This window comes from Macrosteles quadrilineatus, unplaced genomic scaffold, assembly GCF_028750875.1.
Source record: "Macrosteles quadrilineatus isolate MER2022 unplaced genomic scaffold, UCM_ALF_1.0 Scaffold_1__1_contigs__length_201487025, whole genome shotgun sequence".
Classification (NCBI taxonomy): Eukaryota; Metazoa; Arthropoda; class Insecta; order Hemiptera; family Cicadellidae; genus Macrosteles; species Macrosteles quadrilineatus.
In genome coordinates, this window is record NW_026542594.1 from 147,452,717 (window position 1) to 147,473,937 (window position 21,221).

The window sequence follows — 21,221 nt, forward strand, 5'->3', positions numbered from 1 at the left end:
TGCGTGAGTTTTTGATTTAACGGGTGGGTGGGGGTTTAATTGATGTGGTCGTTCGTGGAAGTCCCTGATTCGGGTGAAAATAGTGCTTGAGCTGAGAGACATGAGCTCGCCTCACAACCTTTCCTGTCTTTGGATCCATTAAAATTACTGTGACAGGTGACGTGTATGCCTGTATAATAGCGGGTTGTGACCAGAGTGGAAGCAATTTAGCATTGATTTTGTTGATTGCCTTGCTCTGGTGGTGTAGTCTAAACATGACCCAATCGCCTATCTTGAAGGATGGGGGGTGTCTTCCCTGATTGTATTGTCTTTCGCGGGCTTCTCGTGCTTTAGTTAAATTTTGGTGCGCTTGTACCCATTTGTCCCTGGTTGTTTGGGGGTTTGTGTTGTAATTTAGTAATTGGTCCAAATCCCAGTTTAGTTCTAATGGATGATTGATCTGAAAACTTAAAAAAAGGTCTGCTGGGGAATATCCGGTGCTTGAGTGTTTGGCTGAATTAAAGGCTATCTGGAAAAGATGGATATTTTGGTCCCAATCAGTTTGATGATCTGAGTGATAAATTCGAATGGCTATTTTGATATTCTTGTTCACTCGCTCGGCATGGCTTGGGTTTGGATAGTATGGAGTGGTGGTTATGTGGCGGATCCCTAACTGAAGACACATGTCTGAAAATTCTTTAGATGTAAAAGACGAAACGTTGTCTGACACCAGATATTTTGGGAAGCCGAAGTAAGCAAAGAGGCCTGAGCGTAGAAGTGAAACTGTGGTTGCTGACGTTGTGTTCTTGGCCGGAAGAAAAATTGCAAATTTTGAAAATGAATCGACAATTGTGAGAAGGTATTTATTTCCTTTCTTGGAACGTGGTAATGGACCAATGTGATCTATGAAAATTTTTTCAAATGGTCTTGTCGGTACTTCGGAGGATAAGAGTCCTGCTCTAGAATTTAGGGCTTGCTTAGATCGTTGGCAGAAGGTGCAGGTTTTGACCATGTCGGTTATGGTTTCCTTAAGGGTTGGGGACCAAAAATGCTGCTCGATTCGAGACCAAGTCTTTTTGATGCCTAAGTGAGCTGTGGTTGGGGCTAGATGATAATATTTAAAGAGAAGTGGTATTAATCGGTCTGGAATAACTACTCTGGGTTTGGTTTGGCTTGGAAATTTGTGTGTCAGTACGTTGTCTACCATTGAATAGTTTGGTGGTGGTTTTTTTCCTTTCAATGACTTAATGATTTGTTGTGTAACTGTGTCTTCTGACTGATGTTCCCTAATATCTTTAAAAGCGTCTGGTATTTTAAATAAAACATTGATTTGATGTGGGTGATCTGATGTGGGTGAACAAGCTACGGGTGATGTGATTGGGGGTGGACAAGCTACGGGTGATGTGATTGAGGGTGGGCCTTCCTCGAACATGCGAGAGAGACAGTCGGCTACTACGTTGTCTTTTCCCTTAATATGATAAACTGTGAATTGGAATGAATTGATTAGTGTGATCCAACGTGCGATCTTGCCTACCTGTCTAGGATGGTTCAAAAGCCAGGTTAGTGCGTTAGAATCTGTATATAACTCAAAATGTCTGTGTTCTAAATATACACGGAATTTCTCGAGGAAGTGAGTTATGGCAAGCGCCTCTAACTCGAAGGCACTATAATTTTTCTCGTGTATGTTTGTGGGACGTGAACCATATACCACTGGCAGAAGTGCATCGTCGTACCTTTGGGACACTATTCCACTAATGCTAGTTCTACTGGCATCTGTATGCAAGACAAAGGGCAGATCAAAATTTGGCATCTTAAGGACTGTAGCCGAAGTTAAAGATTGTTTCAATGAATTGAAGGCCGTTTCCTGCTCTTTTCCCCAAGTGAACTTTTCACCCTTCTTTTTGAGTTTGTTTAAAGGAGCTGATATTTCGGAGTAATTGGGGATAAATTTAGAATAGAAGGCGGTCATACCTAAAAATCTGGACAACTGTTTGAGTGTTCTAGGGGTTGGAAATTCATCTATGGGTTTGGTTCTAGTGTTGCTAATTGATAGGGAGTTGTTTTTGATTTGATGACCTAAAAATTCGATTTCCTGCGAAGCTATCACCATTTTTCCGGGATTGACTGTGAGACCTGCTCGTTCGAGGCGACGAAGTACCTCTTGGATGTGCTGAACATGTTGTTCAAAGGAGTCTGAATAGATTACTAAATCATCGAAAAAAGAAAAAACATATTTAAATTTGATATCACCTAATACTTTGTTCATCAAATCGTTGAGTACCATAGAACCGTTGGCCAGTCCAAAAGGGACATAATTAAATTCATATTGGGCCCAAGGGACCACAAAAGCTGTCAAGGGCTTTGACTCTTCATCGAGGGGTATTTGGTTGTACGCTGAATTGAGGTCTAAAAGAGTAAACCATTTGGCCTTACCTAAATACTGGAATGCCGTTTCAACTGTGGGGGTAGGGACTGCTTCTAGGGATAACCCATTATTTAAGGCTTTGTAATTGACGACCATTCTCGTTTTCCCTCCTTTTTTGGGAACTGTAAATGCGGGAGCTGCGAAAGGTGAAGTGGATTCCCTAATAACGTTGTTTTTTAAAAGCTCGTCGATATGTTGTCTTAAAATTTCTGCTTTTGGTGGTGAAAATTGGTATGGGCGGGACTTGGCTTGATGACCTGGTTTCATGTTTATATGGTAATTGATGAGATTGGTTCTTCCTAATTTCTTGGTTACCGTATTGGGGAACTGCTCAATTAAATTCTTAAGTTTGCGAATTTGATCGTTTGTGAGATTGTCACCAAAGGTTGGGCCTATTGGTTGTTGTTTGATTTCCTGTGGTGAATCCTCGCCGAGTGTTAATATAAGAGGTTGGGTGTATGGGAAAATGATGGTTTGCTTTGCTATGTTTATTACTGCTTTTGTATATTTCAAAAAATCTACGCCTAAAATAACTTTGACTGGTAATGTTTCGGCGATGTAAAAGGGAAATGTCCATGAGAGGTATTGAATTTTAAAGTGAAGATTGACCTTGAATTGAAATTTTAAAGAGCTTGACGACGCTGTTGTGGCTGAAGTGGAAACTTTAATTGGCGGACCTGTAACCACTCCTTTTATTGCCTTAATGATGTCAAAAAATTCTTTAGAGATAATTGAGCATGATGCTCCGGTGTCTACTAAAGCCTGTGATATTTGATGCTGAAATTTTAGAGAGACAAAGGCTGATTTATTTAATTTGGCTTTGAGGTTGTTGTTACTATTGTTGGGTTGGGTGGTTTTTTGTTGTTGGGGTGTGCTAGTGTTGGTAGAGGTTGAGGCCTGAAGGGCTTTAGTTTGTGGTATGGCAGACTGAATGGTCCGGAGAGATGCGCTGCCTAATGACCTCCCCTGGTGGAGTTTAAATTCCGCTTACTATCAGAGGAAGATGGTTGATTTTCACGATTGGGCTAACAGGCTTGCTGACAGGGGGGCCACATCAAGTAAATCCTGAATTGAAGTGATAGGCTTAAGGCCTGCAAAGGTTGTTCGTGTTTGCTGATTAATACCTCTAAAAATGGTTTGAAAAATTTCCTGTTCAGGGGTGCTAGGAGACAAAATGGTGTGCAGGGTTTGAATGTCTTTAACAAAATCGGCTAAGTGTTCCCGTTGGTGCTGACGCCTATATAAATTTTGGTTCTTGAGTTCTCTCAGAGTGTCCGAGGTGAAAAAATTCTCCCTAATGCTATGTAGTGTTTGGGGCCATGAAAGATTTTGTGCGATCGCTGTCATCCAGAATTCTCTGAAACGGTTCGACGTATAAGGCATTATGTTCATTATGATGTATCTATCTTTGACGAGATTTAATTGTATGATTTGGTGTAGCTTCTTAAGGAAAGTGACCAATTCGCGAGTATCAGCGCCGGAAATTCTGGGAAGCTCCTTTAGCAACTCCGTGACGTATGGCGGACAACTAAAATTTTCTGTCTGGCTCTGACTTGGCGTATGAATTACTTTAAATTGTTCTGTGAATGTGTTTGCCGTTTGAGCGACCGCGTTCAAGGTCATTGTTTGCAAGGACTGAATGAGGACTTGTATGTTTGGGTCTAGGATTGGTGAAGGACTGTGAAGGGTGTTGGTACTGGTTGTAGCTGTAGTTAGTGGAGTAGTCGTAGTAAATGTTGTGGTTGTCATGGGGGCAGTGGGAGGTGAAGTTCCAGTGATTGTCGTGACAACAGCGGTAGGTGACATTTCAGTGTTTGTTGTGACCGGTTGCTCAGCGTTGGGTGCTGGCGATTGAAGGTTGGCTTCATTTGAGCCATTATGCTGAAGATTTTCTCCATTGAGACTTCTCACGAAATTCTTCAGAATTGACCTATTTTCCTCTAAGGTCGGGGCTGAGTTAATATTCCAAGCAGCGCATTGAGCTACTGCTTGTTGAGCGTTAAGCGCATTAATCCATGTTACCGTGCTCGGTACATTCTCAAGAGTATAAATTGGCATATTATTCAATACGAAGACTGGGGGCTTAGAGGGGGGTGGGGGCATCGACTTAAAAAAGGTGAAAGGTGTTGGCGATCCTAAAACTGTATGATTGGTTCTAAAAAAAAATTATTATGTGTGTGTTTTATGTACCTATACAAAATTATAAAATTGTTTAATCTATATAAAAAAAAAAATTATTATTTGAGCGTATTGCACCGGACGCATTGTCGGGCCACAATCCCTATTTTCCCATACCCAATTACTTTCCCTGAAAATCTGCTTATCGTTTGATTTTTTTTGTTAGGAGGTAATTACAAGTGGAGAGTTAATATGGGATTGCAGGATTGTTTTGTCATGGAACCACCCTATTCTATTGGACACCATACATAAAAAGTTTGGAACAACCAGCAAACTCTTGTCTCATAATGCACTGTCCCTATACAGCGACAATAAGTCAACGGTGAGCCTCCAAGGCGTTCGGTTTCCCGGATACCTTATGGTGAATGGAGGAGAAGCGAACCACGCTCTGCTACCAACTGTGGGGTCTTGACTGGAATTAACCCAGCTAGATCCACATTTAATAAATATCGTGCTGATTCCACTACCCAATAGCACTCACGTAAACCCTGCCCAGCGTAAGCCAGCTTTGATAAGTCGTGAATAAATTCATTAACTACATTTTTATTTAATTTTAACTACCCCTCGCCATTGAAACTCGCCTGCAGCAACTTGCCCTAAACATGATATCGATAATTGTAAAGTTAATTTAGTTACATCAGTTAATTTATTGTTGGTTGAACCTGCCCTAATTTAGAAAAGATACCCCTTACCCCCTTTATCCCCCAAAAGATTACAATTAATTAGACATTATCGGTACTTTACCAACTGTTGACCAAGGATCAGGACCTCCTTCTTCTTCGGCGACGGATCTCAGACAAACCTGCTTGCCGGCGGTTCGTCTTTTCCGGTTGGAGCGCTAGTCTCGGTCCGACTAGAGCTGTCTGCCTGCCTTTGGATCAGCCGATGGGGTTGACTCTTACCTCAATATATATAATTATTGGCGGTGATGTGGGTTACTCCCACAATATTCTGTCATGAACAAAACGTGAACACATGCTACCTCACAAATACCTATCTATATGTACAGGTATGACCCCACAAACTTACCTGCGACCTCTTGTTAGCTATGTTCTGACATGAACAAAACGTAAACACATACTACCTCACAAATACCTATATGTGCAGGTATGACCCCACAAACTTACCTGCGACCTCTTGTTAGCTATGTTCTGTCATGAACAAAACGTGAACACATACTGCCTTACAAATACCTATATGTACATGTATGACCTCACAAACTTACCTGCGACCTCTTGTTAGCTATGTTCTGTCATGAACAAAACGTGAACACATACTGCCTTACAAATACCTATATGTACATGTATGACCTCACAAACTTACCTGCGACCTCTTGTTAGCTATGTTCTGACATGAACAAAACGTGAACACATACTACCTTACAAATACCTATATGTACATGTATGACCTCACAAACTTACCTGCGACCTCTTGTTAGCTATGTTCTGTCATGAACAAAATGTGAACACATACTACCTTAAAAATACCTATATGTACATGTATGACCCCACAAACTTACCTGCGACCTCTTGTTAGCTATGTTCTGTCATGAACAAAATGTGAACACATACTACCGGTACCTTACAAATACCTATATGTACATGTATGACCTCACAAACTTACCTGCGACCTCTTGTTAGCTATGTTCTGTCATGAACAAAATGTGAACACATACTACCTTATAAAATACCTATATGTACATGTATGACCTCACAAACTTACCTGCGACCTCTTGTTAGCTATGTTCTGACATGAAAAAACGTGAACACATACTACCTTACAAAATACCTATCTATATGTACAGGCATGACCTCAAAAACTTACCTGCGACCTCTTGTTAGCTATGTTCTGACATGAAAAAACGTGAACACATACTACCTCACAAATACCTATCTATATGTGCAGGTATGACCTCACAAACTTACCTGCGACCTCTTGTTAGCTATGTGCTGACATGAACAAAACGTGAACACATACTGCCTCACAAATACCTATCTATATGTGCAGGCACGACCTCACAAACTTACCTGCGACCTCTTGTTAGCTATGTTCTGTCATGAACAAAACGTGAACACATACTGCCTCACAAATACTTATCTATATGTGCAGGTATGATCTCACAAACTTACCTGCGACCTCTTGTTAGCTATGTTCTGACATGAAAAAACGTGAACACATACTACCTTACAAAATACCTATCTATATGTACAGGCATGACCTCAAAAACTTACCTGCGACCTCTTGTTAGCTATGTTCTGACATGAAAAAACGTGAACACATACTACCTCACAAATACCTATCTATATGTGCAGGTATGACCTCACAAACTTACCTGCGACCTCTTGTTAGCTATGTGCTGACATGAACAAAACGTGAACACATACTGCCTCACAAATACCTATCTATATGTGCAGGCACGACCTCACAAACTTACCTGCGACCTCTTGTTAGCTATGTTCTGACATGAACAAAACGTGAACACATACTACCTCACAAATACCTATATGTATAGGTATGACCCCACAAACTTACCTGCGACCTCTTGTTAGCTATGTTCTGTCATGAACAAAACGTGAACACATGCTATCTCACAAATACCTATCTATATGTGCAGGTATGACCCCACAAACTTACCTGCGACCTCTTGTTAGCTATGTTCTGACGTGAACAAAACGTGAACACATTCTACCTTACGAATACCTATCTATCTGTACATGTATGACCCCACAAACTTACCTGCGACCTCTTGTTAGCTATGTTCTGTCATGAACAAAACGTGAACACACACTACCTTACAAATACCTATCTATATGTACAGGTATGACCCCACAAACTTACCTGCGACCTCTTGTTAGTTTTGTTCTGTCATGAACAAAACGTGAACACATACTACCTCTCAAATACCTATCTATATGTGCAGGTATGACCTCACAAACTTACCTGCGACCTCTTGTTAGCTATGTTCTGACATGAAAAAAACGTGAAGACATACTGCCTCACAAATACCTATCTATATAAGCAGGTATGACCCCACAAACTTACCTGCAACCTCTTGTTAGTTTTGTTCCAAAATGACCATATGTGCAGGTATGACCCCACAAACTTACCTGCGACCTCTTGTTAGTTTTGTTCCAAAATGACCATATGTGCAGGTATGACCTCACAAACTTACCTGCGACCTCTTGTTAGTTTTGTTCCGAAATTACCAAATGTGCAGGTATGATCTCACAAACTTACTCGTGAAATCTTGTTAGTTTTGCCCCGAAATGAACATCTGTAAAAGAGAGGAAATTAATTTGAAGCCTTATTATGAGGACTATTTAATACCAATTATCCAGTTGAAATTTCTATATAAAACCGGAAACCTAAAAGTATAAAAGCAGTAAGAAAAGATTTGAAAATATTTTAACAACGGAAATAATTCCTTCATGAAGAATACTGATATAAAGCTTGAATTTGTTCATGAGTTAAATTATAAGTTTAATTATAAGTTACAAGCTATAAATCTATAACATTTCAAAATAATCAATATGTTGGGTAAATAATCACGAACTAGTTGAATTGTTCATCCATTAATTTTTTCTTTCAGGTTCTTCATTCAAAGATTTGCAAGACTCTACTTTGCGTTTAAATTATACTTGTTTTAGCACACTAATTGATTTTATTTCACTTATTATTGATTTTATTCACTTATATTTTAATATATTAACGCCCAAACCAATTTAGCCAGGTGTTAGTTGATTAATATTTCAAGTGAAGTTCTTATAAAGTCCAATAATGGTTGGCTCCAGCGCTGAGCGAAGAGGACTTGAGAAGATAAGGCAAAGCCAATTTCATTTCAGGCCCTATTATTGCATCTGTCTCGTCTTGATACTAATCGCATTGTGAATCTGATGGCATCATTTCTCTTTCACAGAGTAAAATGCTTCCAGTAATCTTTTACAATGATCCTCTCTGGCCTTTGTACTGGAGAGGTTCTAGACTACTTAACATTCGTCGCACTCTATTGTAGTTTTGCCTCATCTGGGATGAATAAATACATGATAGTGTAGCAATAACTATATCCCGTTAGGATGGAACATTGATACTTCTCGTTAGGATGGCACATTGATAACTGACTGGGATTATAATACATAGTGATTCAAAATTATTGTTACACTTTTGAAACTCTATAAATGAAAAACCATAGAACCTATCATCACGTGTTGAGGATCAATTGGTAGAGGAGATTATATGTTTTTTGACACAACTTTGGTAAACATAGCTGCAAAATTAGGTTCTACAGACATTTTAGCGAATTTTCTTACAGGGAAGTAGATTATCGTAGGGGGCATGGTAATACCTAGGCCCGGGACTAATTTACTTTTTCATTTTGATGTCCCAAGTGGCAAAAAACAACATTCGTTCAAATTATATATATATATAATATATATACAAACACACACACAGGGTGTCCCACGAAGAAGTTTAAACGTTTGTTTTTATAATACCTGCCCATTTATACACCTAACATTTTGAAACTTCACATAATTTTTAAAGTAGGCTGCAAATATATTTTGGGAATATTTCAGCTCCCTAACCCCTGCAGAAACAATATGGTGGCATATTGAAAAATAATAGGTACTTTAAAAACGTTAAAAATTGTGCTTTTGGTTTTGTAAAATATTTTATATTCACATACTAGGGTAATAAGGCTTTTAAATGAGGAAACTAGAACATAGCCTGATGAAAACCCTTCGAGTAGAGTCCAAAATTATTCAAACTGTTCCATCCATATCGACACACTGATAACAGTGCTAAACAAGTTAATTGTAAGCTCTTACAAAGAAATTCTGCTATATCTTACCAGTTATTCTCTTTCATTATTAAATCCTCTAGAGTACTTTTTGACAACACCACCAGTTTCTAACAAAATATTTTTCCACTTGGCTTTTGCTTGATTACTAGGTGGTTCAACTTTTGAATAGGCAACCTGAAATTGACTAATTGCTTCAGTGACGTTGCCAAAAGCAATAGCCCACTCATAGCAATAACTGTTAATTTTGTTTCAAAGACATTCCTCAACTTATGTTTCAGTAAAACTGTACAGGAGAAAGTTAGGTTATGTTTTTGTGGCTCAGGCGTCATTCTTTAATCAAACAGCTCTTCTTCAACAATAGCGTCAAATCTGCAACGTAGCAAACAAATCAGATAAAAATTCAAGAAAGTGATTTTTATTGGAAGCAAATTGTTAAAATCTTCATACTCCACCATTTTGTGTCTTCAAGGGTTAGGAAACTGAAATATTCCCAGAATATTTTTAAAAGCTACTTAATAACTTGTGTAAAGGTTCAAAAATGTTCGGTCCTTAAATGGGCGAGAAATATTAAATCAAACGTTGTAATTAAATGTATTCTCGTGTGTGTCATATCCGTATTTGTCATCCGTATATGTCATCTCCCGTTTATTTATTTATTTATATTTTTTTACGAACTCCACATGAGGGGTAAGCAAGATATTCTCGACCTGAAGATGTACTACTTTTTAAAAAGCACGAAACAGCTCTAATCATCATACTACCAAGTTGGTCGTTTTGACAGATTTAAACCTATGTTAGTTTAAAAAAAGTTTCAAACTTAACTTTAGAATCTCCTCTTTCAATTGATTCTCACCCCGTAATGATAGGTTGTATAGTTTTCATTTATAGATTTTTAAAAGTTTAACAATAATTTAGAATCAACCTGTAGTTCTTGCCTCAAAACCTGAAGGTCACTGGTTCAATTATTCCAAGTGGGGAAATTATGGACTCAGATGTCATTTGTCACTAGGCTATCATTTGAACACTGAACAGCTCCCTTACAAATAAACCCTAAAAATGCCAATAACGAAATAATAAAACAACTGTCTTCAAACCTAGAGACACTACGTAGTGCAAGAAAAAAAATAGATTGGTATATTCAAATTATAGCAGTGATTGAGAGAATTCCCCGAACACACACAATAGTATATTTCGTACCTAAGGTCGAAAATGAGGTTTTGCTGGATCGAGATAATTTTTTAGGAACTTGAAACAATCGAGAGCAGCAAAAACCATTCGGTCCGTGGTATGAACGCTATTTTCACCACAATATACAAAGTTGAGAAACATATACACTAACAGTCAACACAACTGCAACTTAAACGTTACGTGAAGAAATATTTAGAGGAACCAGTAAAAATAATAATAAATAGTTGCTAAGCAGAACGACAATAAAACAAGTCTATTGCAATGTATATGGATACATCTTCTGAATCAAATATACATTAATGTTATAAGTATAAGTAAATAAGCGAACAGCAGATTTTCGGCCCTAGGGCCGCAAAAACCTGCTCGGTCCCCAAATTACAATCACAGCTGGCATGGACAGCAATCTGTGTGGTGAAAATTAATTTATAGCTTTTAAATGATCAGCTGTTGAACTCAACCAAAAACATTTACCAGCATCTTTGCAATGATTTACCGAAGTAAAATAGCCTATTTTTGTTCACTAATGTATCTTGTTTTATCAATGGTAAAAAGAACAAAAACTATGTTTGTAGCAGCTACCTAGTTGGTATTTTTCTAAGATGTTTCGCATGACAATCCACAAACATATGGAGAGGGAGACGCCACAAAGTCCCTCTGACAATGACAAACGAGATAGAAAGTGAGTAATAGATTGGACGGTCTTCCCAATCTGACTGTCTCTTGTCTGACAAAACCAACCTATTATGCTAAAGTGAATTTAAACTAAATTTGTAAATAAATAACTTTAGGAAACAATTTGTGCTTAGTTGTTTATTTGACTTAAGGGTTAAGTTTGCACCCGTATAAGTGATGACAATGTAATGTATAACCTGCTATGCACTTTCCGGCCAATTGTGATGTAGGCTTCGTTATGTTTTATACTGCATGCTGCTGTGTTACCGTTAGGAAATTATATGTATAAGTGTTGTTTCAATTTATAAGTTAAAAGTTAGTAAGGACGCATGTACATATGATCAAGGATAACTGATGTTAGGGATAAATAAAGTCTCAATACCCAAGGGGAACATTTTTACGGCTGTAAACACTTTAAATTTGTAACGCTTGAAATGTAATTTTCACTTCTGTAAATATAAATAGGTAAGATATTTGTTGGTTTGACTATTAGTTAGAGAATTAGTCTAACTAACTCTCGTTATAATTGGATAAATGATTACATATTAAACTGTTATACAAAGTATGTGTTCTCTACAGCATCGAGAAATAAAATATTTGAAATCGGTTATAGCCTAGGTCAGGTTAAATATGGAGCTAAATATCGCACTATTGTAATATTTCAGATTCAGTATCCTGTATGGATCGTTGTGTAATAAATACATTTTCAACAGCAATAAATAATGCTATCTACCACCACCGATAGTGGATGGTCGCCTTTGACCACAACAGCCATGTATCAATTAGCTCCATGAATACCAACACACCACTTGCTAGCTCTAATCATATACAATAGCTCGGCTAATAGCAATTCCTCAGGTACTGGGAGTGTTATATACCTATAAGCTTACGTTAATACAAACAAGCGCCGTCAAGCTGTTACTCTTAAAACTTTGCTCGTGATTACATTGGTCTACGTCAAAAGTGTTTCTAATATTTGTCCTTGATTAACCATTAAAATATTATGCATTTAAAATGTTTGTTTGTGTTTAAATCAGCTTAGCACTGCATAAACTTTAAATATATAATACTGAGGATGTGTCTATATATGCCTGTCTCCGATTCTATGGTTTAATAGATTTCCGTCTGATGAATTTTTATTGTGTAACACCGACTAACCTACGCTCTTTTCGTTTGACCACTCAAAAACAATACGTTTGTTTAGGACATGTTTCGGTGTTAGAACTCCTTGTACTTGTGAAGTTACTCGGTTGGAACCTTGTCATTTCATTAAAGATAAACATATAACCAACATGTACAAACGACAAACGATAAGCGTTTGGAAAAAAATTTACTGTTGTTCCTGTTGGCCTGTTGTCTTACTAATATTATAAATGTGAAAGTTTGTGTGTTTGTTTGTGTGTTTGAAGGTCAATCACGCATAAACCACTGGATGGATTGGGCTGAAATTTGGCATGATGATAGCTCACATTCCCGATTAACATATAGGCATATGCTTATCTCAAAAATACCTTCGGGCTCCGCCCCAGTGGCTCTGTAGTTCCCCATGTTAACCTTATGAGTATTCATATTTAAAGGGAATTAAAGAATTTAGTCAGCTGTTTCAACTAAAAAAGTTGGTTCTATGATATACAAAAGCATTAAAAAGTTATAAGATTTACCAACAGGGTGCAGCACTATATTTTTTTGCATTTATGTAAACAGCTAATTTGAACTAAGCAGCAACAAAAAACTGTGATGCGCAATGAGAACTGTCAAATTAGGATTGTTTACAGTTATGTTTATGTTTTTAATGTCATGAATAATTTGTGATTTTTTTAAATTTGTAATACTTTATTTTTATTTATTGTTTAGGTGAAGAGGTAGAACATTATGGCTATGGTAGATGTGTAATACAGTACCATAGTATACCGTCAATTTAAAGAAGCTAATTTTATCAAACTTTGTCCTCCCCCAATGCAAACGCAAAGCTTGAGTATAACTGCAATAAGCAATTCAAACTTATATGTCAACCCCGTACGAAGGACGGGTACTCTGCTAGTTACAAATAAGATGGACTGCATTGATAGTATAATGGTACCGTTTTCTATAGCTAGTTGTAGGTCAGAATAACCAGGAATTATTTTATTGTTCTATCCTTAATCATTCCAGTTGCAAAGCACAGTTAAAAATACCTGTCTTCTTATGTTTTCAGTCTATTATGTAATTTATCCATGTTTATTATCTATTATGTAAAGTGAATCAAAACTTTTTCACCTTCAGCTAGGTCAAGGTATTAAATGTATAGCCTATTAACTGTGACCGTAATACCATTAACTGTGACCAGATGCTCATACTATGGCCGGATCGATAATCATTTTACAAATAATCGTCAGATATTTGTTCACCGGTACTGATGGTCTGAAAAAGGACCAGAATTGGTTTCTCACACTGTAAGGTTACAAAAAAGTCCGAGATTTAGATGCACATAAATCTAAAGTTTCATTTTTGTTTTAGACTATAATTTGTTATTTAGGATATATTTATACATCCAATAAATAATATATATCAGCCCAGTGAGTTGCAGCATGTGTGATTGTGAATGTTGAGTGCCCATTACCTGGCGTGTTGTTACAGTAATTGCAGCAATATTGTACAACCTGTACACACTCGATCATGTAAACGTATTCCCCTGGAAACTATGTTTATTGCTCCATGTACTAGTATTCTTGGAATTCATTCCTTTAGCGTGTATAAACTGATTAGTTTGTAGTTTGTTATTTGTACGGTGCATGGTTGCATCTTCTCTTTACAGATTGTCAAAATAGTTTGACGATGTTATTCAAAGTTAAAAGTCAAATAAATGTCAAAACTGCAACGCAGTAAGAAATCAGGTAAAAACTCAAGAAAGTAAGAAGAAGAAGAAGAAGAAGAAGAAGAAGAAGTAAGAAGAAAGTAAGTAACTCAAAAAGTGTTATATGAAGCAAATTTGGAACATTTTTGACGTGTCGCCATTTTGTTTCTACAAAAGGTAGCTGAAATATTAACGAAGTATTTTCAGCTATTTTATACATTTTGTAGCTTAGCTTTTGGTGCATACGTAGGCTATAACGGAGATTGGCCAAACCTCTTCATGGGACCCCCTATACAGCAACTGTGTTATCGAGTTTGAACACAACAAGGACACTGAGCCTCAGCAGGGTGGTCAGCCCCGGGCTGATCTGTTTGCTGATATCTCCACGAGATTGTTTTTGCAATCAGCTGCACTGGACGTTGCCCGCGGTGCGCAAGAAACTGCTTTAATCCGGAGAAGTTTCCTCCACGACAACTTTCCAGTTTTCATCCATTAAACTGTGGTTACGACTAAATCACATCGTCGTCGACAGTTGTAACGAATATAACAAGCGATTTGCTTGCATAGGCTCATGAAGTGGTGGATAAAAATGTACATATTTAACTTATTTCGTTTAATCTGTTAAAATGGCAATTTTAATCGGAGAATTATTAAAGTATCGTTTTGTTGGCTTTAGAAAACTAAAATCGCCGACGTCAATGTCTATTATGTTATGTCTATATTATGACTGTTATGTCTATATTTAATGTTATTTAATACAACTCTTTCTAAAAAAAAATTGTTCATACCTATTAAGATTTAAGCAATATGAATACTATACCAGTACGATCGAAAGTTACTATTATGTTATTTTTCATAGCGATTTTTAAAAATTCGTCATTAACATTTTTATTTTAACACATAATCACATTTCACCATTAACTTATATTACATTAGTTTACTTCCATATCTTGAGTTTAAGAAAAGTAGATATGCAAGTATAAACAAATGATAAACATAGATTCTTTCCTGTCCTTGTTTGCAAAATACTGGTCTACATTATGACTTTGTTCAGTGTTACAGGAATATTGCAAGAGAAGTAGCTTGATGTGTGTTATGACCTATATATGTTATAATATAAGCATTATACGTTGCTAGTGTTATAGTTTACTATATTTCCTTTCTCATCTCCGAGGTATATGATATATATTTTTTTAATACTTTTAAAAGGTGGTAGATTATATATTTGTCTCTATAGAACCTAGATAATACACTAAAAAGTTATTTCCAAAATAAAAGTACCCAGTAGCTTATATTGTATCGAGTAATACTGCAAGGGTAATGACTTGTTTTGGCTCAAAGGATGGAGTTCCTTATTATGACAATCTCAAAGTGTACAGTTAATTTTTAATGTTTGTATTTTGTTTCCTATTCGTATTTCAGCACAATGCTTTCTTAAGTATTGTTGCAATACGAATAGGACCACTACTAGGTGGGTTCCACCCGCCGGCTGGTTACCACGTATACGTGGTCCTTCAAAAAAGAACCTCGTGTCTTTATTAAAGTGAAATAAGTTTAAATAAACGTTAAAATATTCACAAAAATCCAAACTAATGCACTGTATGAACTGATACTTCGTAATGGTTGCTTTAAGTATTTACAAAATCGTTTTGAAAATCCGTAAGTTAGTCTTTTTCACATGTGATTTTAACTTCTAAATAATAGTTACATTTAATATTTCTCCATTCATTGCAAGTTAAGAGCACACGATCATTGGAAACGAACTAGTTTTACAATGTCGAGAGCTTGTACAATAGAGGCATGCTCAATTCCGAACTATATTTCAATCCATATAATCCGCCATCTTGGATTGAAATTCAGGCTGTCAAGTAGAACCCTCTTAAGTTGTAATTATGTATCATTAACCTAACTGATGAACTACTCATCGCTAGATTATTAGCAATATCTCTTGTATTCCCTTAACAGGTTAGAATTCCTTACTACAACTCATTGTATATAGTTTTTTTTTTTTTTTTTAAACACCAAAGGCATTTTTCTATTCGCAAAATGTTTAGAAGACTTCACCTGGTGTCCCTTGGAAGTTCCTCAAAGTAAAATCTGGTAGATCGATTCATCGACCGCCCATTGTGGCCTCTGAGGTACAATAGACTGACAATGACAGACGACCCTGTAGACTGGGGTTGTGGGGGTAGCATGTGCCGGCCGAATCTTCAACGTTGCTATGTACACATCTTCTTAATGATGTTTACTTCTAAGCAGCCTTAATTGACATATTTTACCATAACTAATCAATTATACGTTATGGTATAATTGCATATTTAGTAACAACAAATAAAAATGTAACCCAGGTTGTGAGATGAAACGGGTTTAAAATCCTTAGATCAGCGATTATTGATAAACATCGCTCTGTCATCACACCGACGTAAATTAGTGGACATTTTTGGTCTTCATTAAGGGGTGATTCAGAACAGATTCTAATTAACAGGTCGTGCAATGATTTATCATAATTTCAATACATTTAAACTAATAATTATGCTATTTAAACTGTTTAAGAATCAAATTATGAAAAATAAATAACAAATTACAGAAGAAATATTATTTATAAAAAGATTGTCGATATGAAAAAAAAACTTAGAGCTATGATTGATATTTTTTGAACCGGTAAAAAGAAAAAAAAAATTATTGAAACCTGAATAAAATTATGCTAAAAGTTACAATGTTTACTTACAACTAATTTATAATTTAGGATAACATACGCAATAGCGGCTACCTAGTATTTCCTGTGTACCTAGTATGTACCTGTGGGCTACGGGGAGTAGAGGCCATCCCCCACGCAAAGCGGATAAAACTGGATGTTTCAAGCGACCCAATTGTCTACCTGTCAGATTTATGGATCAGTTTGGATTTTGAAGAACTACCCTCTGACCGTGGATCAGTTCGAACACACGTCGTGTGCATTCATTCCACGTTAACTGTTCCAATCGTGAACATCCAAAATCCGCTGGCATGGCGACTTAAGAGGTTGGAGGAATTGCAGTGCGCTGACGTTCTTCCAAACGTCGAGCAGCGATTCGTTGTCACTCCTGCTTAAGATGACCCACCTTCATTATCGGTTCATTATTTTACACTACCATAATATCTTAAATTATTTATATACTTTTATTCTTCAATGCGTGACTTGACCGAGGTTTTGAGACGTTTGTATGAGTTGGTTGGAACTGGCTCGGTTGTAGACGAAGAGGTGAAATTATTTCCTGACGATTGATTGTAGCTTCTCTCCCTTTCGGATTATGTATATTCGCTTCGGAGATCTTCCGCGTTTCATTCTTAATTTTTTATCGTGGTCCAAACTAATTAATACAGTTATTTTGTTTACACGTAAATCAAAATGACAGTAAAATAATCTGTATCAGCTGTTTTTGTTTTCTTCTGCTACAAAAAGGTATTGACGATAACATAGGCACTTTCAAGAGCCGTAGGGCGGAAACTGGATTTTTCCAACCTTGTGACCAACTTCAATTGATTTATCGTGGCCCAATACCCCATATTAAAGAAAAAAATCCAAAATCCTCGGATAGGAAAAAACGTTTGCCCGTACGTTTTTTGCTTGTTTTAGATTATAGGATATAGGATTTGTAAACACTTAACCTGTTATTAATTACAATACAGTTGTCATTTATCTAAATAATCTCTTTCTTAAAAAAAAACTTAGTTTAGTTATGTCACCAATAGTCTGAAATAAATGTTTTACTCGTTATTGAAAATTGAATTTACAGGTGCCAGCAAAGTCCGTTTCCAAACGTATTGTCATTTAGGTAATTTAGGGTGTAAAACGAGGTTCCACAAAATGTATAAGTAACAAATTACATGATAGTATGTTTATTTGAAGATTAAAAACAGACAACACACTCTTGCTGCTATATAGTACAATCATAACTAAAACTGATTCATCTTGCTTGACGATGGCAATTGCTGAAATCCTGACATGAAATGACATCAGAACAAGAATGAAAAATATACTTTCACAAACATATGATAGCCTATAGCAAAACCAAGTAGATAACATTCTTACAACAACTAGATAACAATTAAATAAATATTACAATGAAATAACAATGATGAAACAAAAATATTTAACACACAAGACTTTAAAAACAAGGACAGTAAAAATAACAGCGGCGTAAATTTTTGTGTAGAAAAGGAAAAACAAACAAGACAGCAAATTCACTTTGGTATGCTTGATTTCCAATAAATAAAGTATCAGAGCTTACTCTTCACGCTTAGTTTACATTTACAAAATATTCACGTTTTCAAACTTAGACAGTACATTGTATAATAGAGTAGAGGTAGACGCTGTAAACCCCTTACCTACCTCAGTGAACATTAACATGGAGCATATTATGCATTGTATGTAACCGTTTGGAAGCTTTAATCCTATCATAAAGTCGTTACGTTTTAAGGTTAAAAATATAAAAACATATGTTCACCTGCTGGTTCACCAACTTGTTTCGTAAGTGTACACGTTTGTGCTAAATGTCATCAAAATCAGGTGATTATTTCTTGAGTTATCGTGCTAACGCACACACAAATACGATTTTAAATTTGAATTAATCAACGAATGGTAGTTTTTAGACTCTGGAAAATCAAAACGAAAACGTAAATCGATCCTGGGTTCAGGTCTTGCCATGAGATCTACAATAGCTTATTCCATAATATTGGTAATTTGCTAAAACAGCTCCAATAAAATTGTCGATCGAAAACTCGCTTGATAGACTTGTAAAAGGTGGAGCCAAAGTGATGTTTAGTATGAGCAGCCGTTGAAGGCTAGTGTGTTTGGGCCTAGGGTTAAATAATGCAGTCAACCTCCCCTGTCCTGTCCGCGCAATGACGTCATCACAAAGTCTCGGCTACAAAACAGCTGTTTTGTTCTCTGGGGACTTGCAAATCTGACTTTCAGAGTCTCAACTGCTTTACTTCACAACGTCACACCAAAAAAGGCTAACGAATTTGGACTATTGATAAAAGGTTTCATGCATATGAGAAAACTGTTTAAGTTATTGAATTAACATTTAAAGTTAATAAGAGGCTACACTTCACACGCGTTATTTGTGTATTATTTACAAATTATTAAAATCAAATGTTTGAGATCAACAATAAAAACGTTTTTAACAGGTAACTTAAACAATTCAAACATGTCAGAAACAACAACTTTTATAAGTTCCAGACGTTGATTTCTTGATGTCAAATAAATAAACAAGGGTTGACATTTTAGTCTCTATGTGGAATAATAGTTTAACTCGAACGGTATTGACTAAATGTCAACTCCTGAACAGTTGTAGTGATCTAAGGATTTTCCACTTTGCTGTATACACACACTACAGCTAATCCAAACCTTACTGTTATTTATTCATGTGCAAACTTAAAACACATTAGGCACTATGCTTACATTGTAAGGTAAAATTTGACAAACAGTCTCACTTGTATTGGTTTTTTTTATTGCGTTTTTATCCTAGGAATTGGAATACAACTCTGTCAAATATTTAGTCAAACACAATAACAAATTCTAATATTATTATTATTATTATTATTATTATTATTATTATTATTATGAAATGAGATGGGGACGCCACCTAGGTATGTATTTTAACCCAAATAATATGAGTGAAGGATGAGTGTAGAATAATAGAGTGAGATTATCTGTGTAGCTTTGTTACTGACCAAGACCAGCTGTTTCAAAAGCACAATGATCAAAGACAGCCCGTCCAGTTTTGTACCTTCAAAAAGCTACACACTTTTCTAAGGATCGAACCGGGACCTATTGATTACTAGGCGAGCACTGTAACCCACATGTTTTCTTGGATGTTTTCATTTTTTTTTACAGTGAAATACAGTCAATCAATAACATTATTGTGTGACTTTTAGTCTCCCTTACAGATAACTTACAGTTCTCCTCGCCAAGGATACCTTTATTTTTATTTTCGAAAGTAAAGCTTAAGGCTGGATCTTAACCACTAGGATCATTATCAAATACCTAATAAATATGTTAGCCAACATTCTAAATAGTTAATATAGCCTATATATTTAACTTGACATTATGGGTCAGAAATCCTGCGCTCTACTGACTACCCCAGCAGAGTTTATCGTACAGTCTAAATCTTGTATTTTTACCTTTGTGTTATTTTTGTTTCAGACAAAGCACCATCGGAAGCCACATTCCGAGGATTGGAGTTCCTGTGGTACGACCTGAGTAGGACGGGAGGAGAACCCATCGTCAGTGCTCAGGACTCTATATCTCTCATGTTCAAGACCAGACACCCCACGGGCTTGCTGTTTCATACAGGTAGCTTGATTAAAAACTGATCTAAAAACACAATTAAATATGTATATATTATAAAGACAAACATTTTAACACACCAAAGTCTCTGAGTCGAGATAGTTTGTTTGTTTTGTGAAACCAACAAACATAAAGTTTAAAGAACAAAAGTAGATTGTGTGTGATAGAGAGAAGCAGTGCACACAGCACACAGCCTCTAAGGAGCTTATATCCTCCTAATATGCTGCAATATTTACATAATGTATCAACTACACCTGCAATGCTCCTTCCCCTTCGCCACATCATCAGGAGAAGGTTAATGTTTAAACTTTATCGTCGTGGTTCGTTGTATTTAGTTAAATGGTTTTTGAGACAGAAAATATTTTTGATAATATTAATGCACAACACATTTTTAGGTACTAGAATTGACTATTAGTACCTAAGGTACTAGTTAGGACGTATGCCACATAAAAAAATGTCTTGTTCATCTTTGTACGTGTTTTATATGTTTACAGAACATAAATGAAAATATGTCTAGAACACATAAACACCATAAAAAAATAAATTGGTTGTCTGGTATTTGTATAGGATATAAGTAGGGACGCCATCGAGTTTCTTGTCAATCGTCTATTAGGTCTAATGATGATTTGAGTGTCCAATCGAAATCGATCACCACTTACCATCTTGGGAGTTAACGATATAGTTGTGGATATATGTTTGAAGAGTGCTATGGAATGTATTTTTATTCACTGTTTGTACTTTACAAACAAAAATGTACTTCCAACCTATCAGGTGTGTATGGAAATGTAAAATAAAACAAATTCTGTGCCTCTGA

General features: G+C 36.3%; 1 protein-coding gene across 1 annotated transcript in view; it reads left to right on the forward strand.

The window, feature by feature from the left end:
- Positions 1–21,221, forward strand: part of LOC128986888 (neurexin-3) — a 77,892-nt gene that overhangs the window by 25,257 nt on the left and 31,414 nt on the right. Inside the window, exon 2 of the mRNA XM_054407487.1 lies at positions 20,264–20,413. Coding sequence (XP_054263462.1) covers positions 20,371–20,413 — 43 coding nt within the window. The 5' untranslated portion in view covers positions 20,264–20,370. The remainder of the gene's footprint in view (positions 1–20,263; positions 20,414–21,221) is intronic.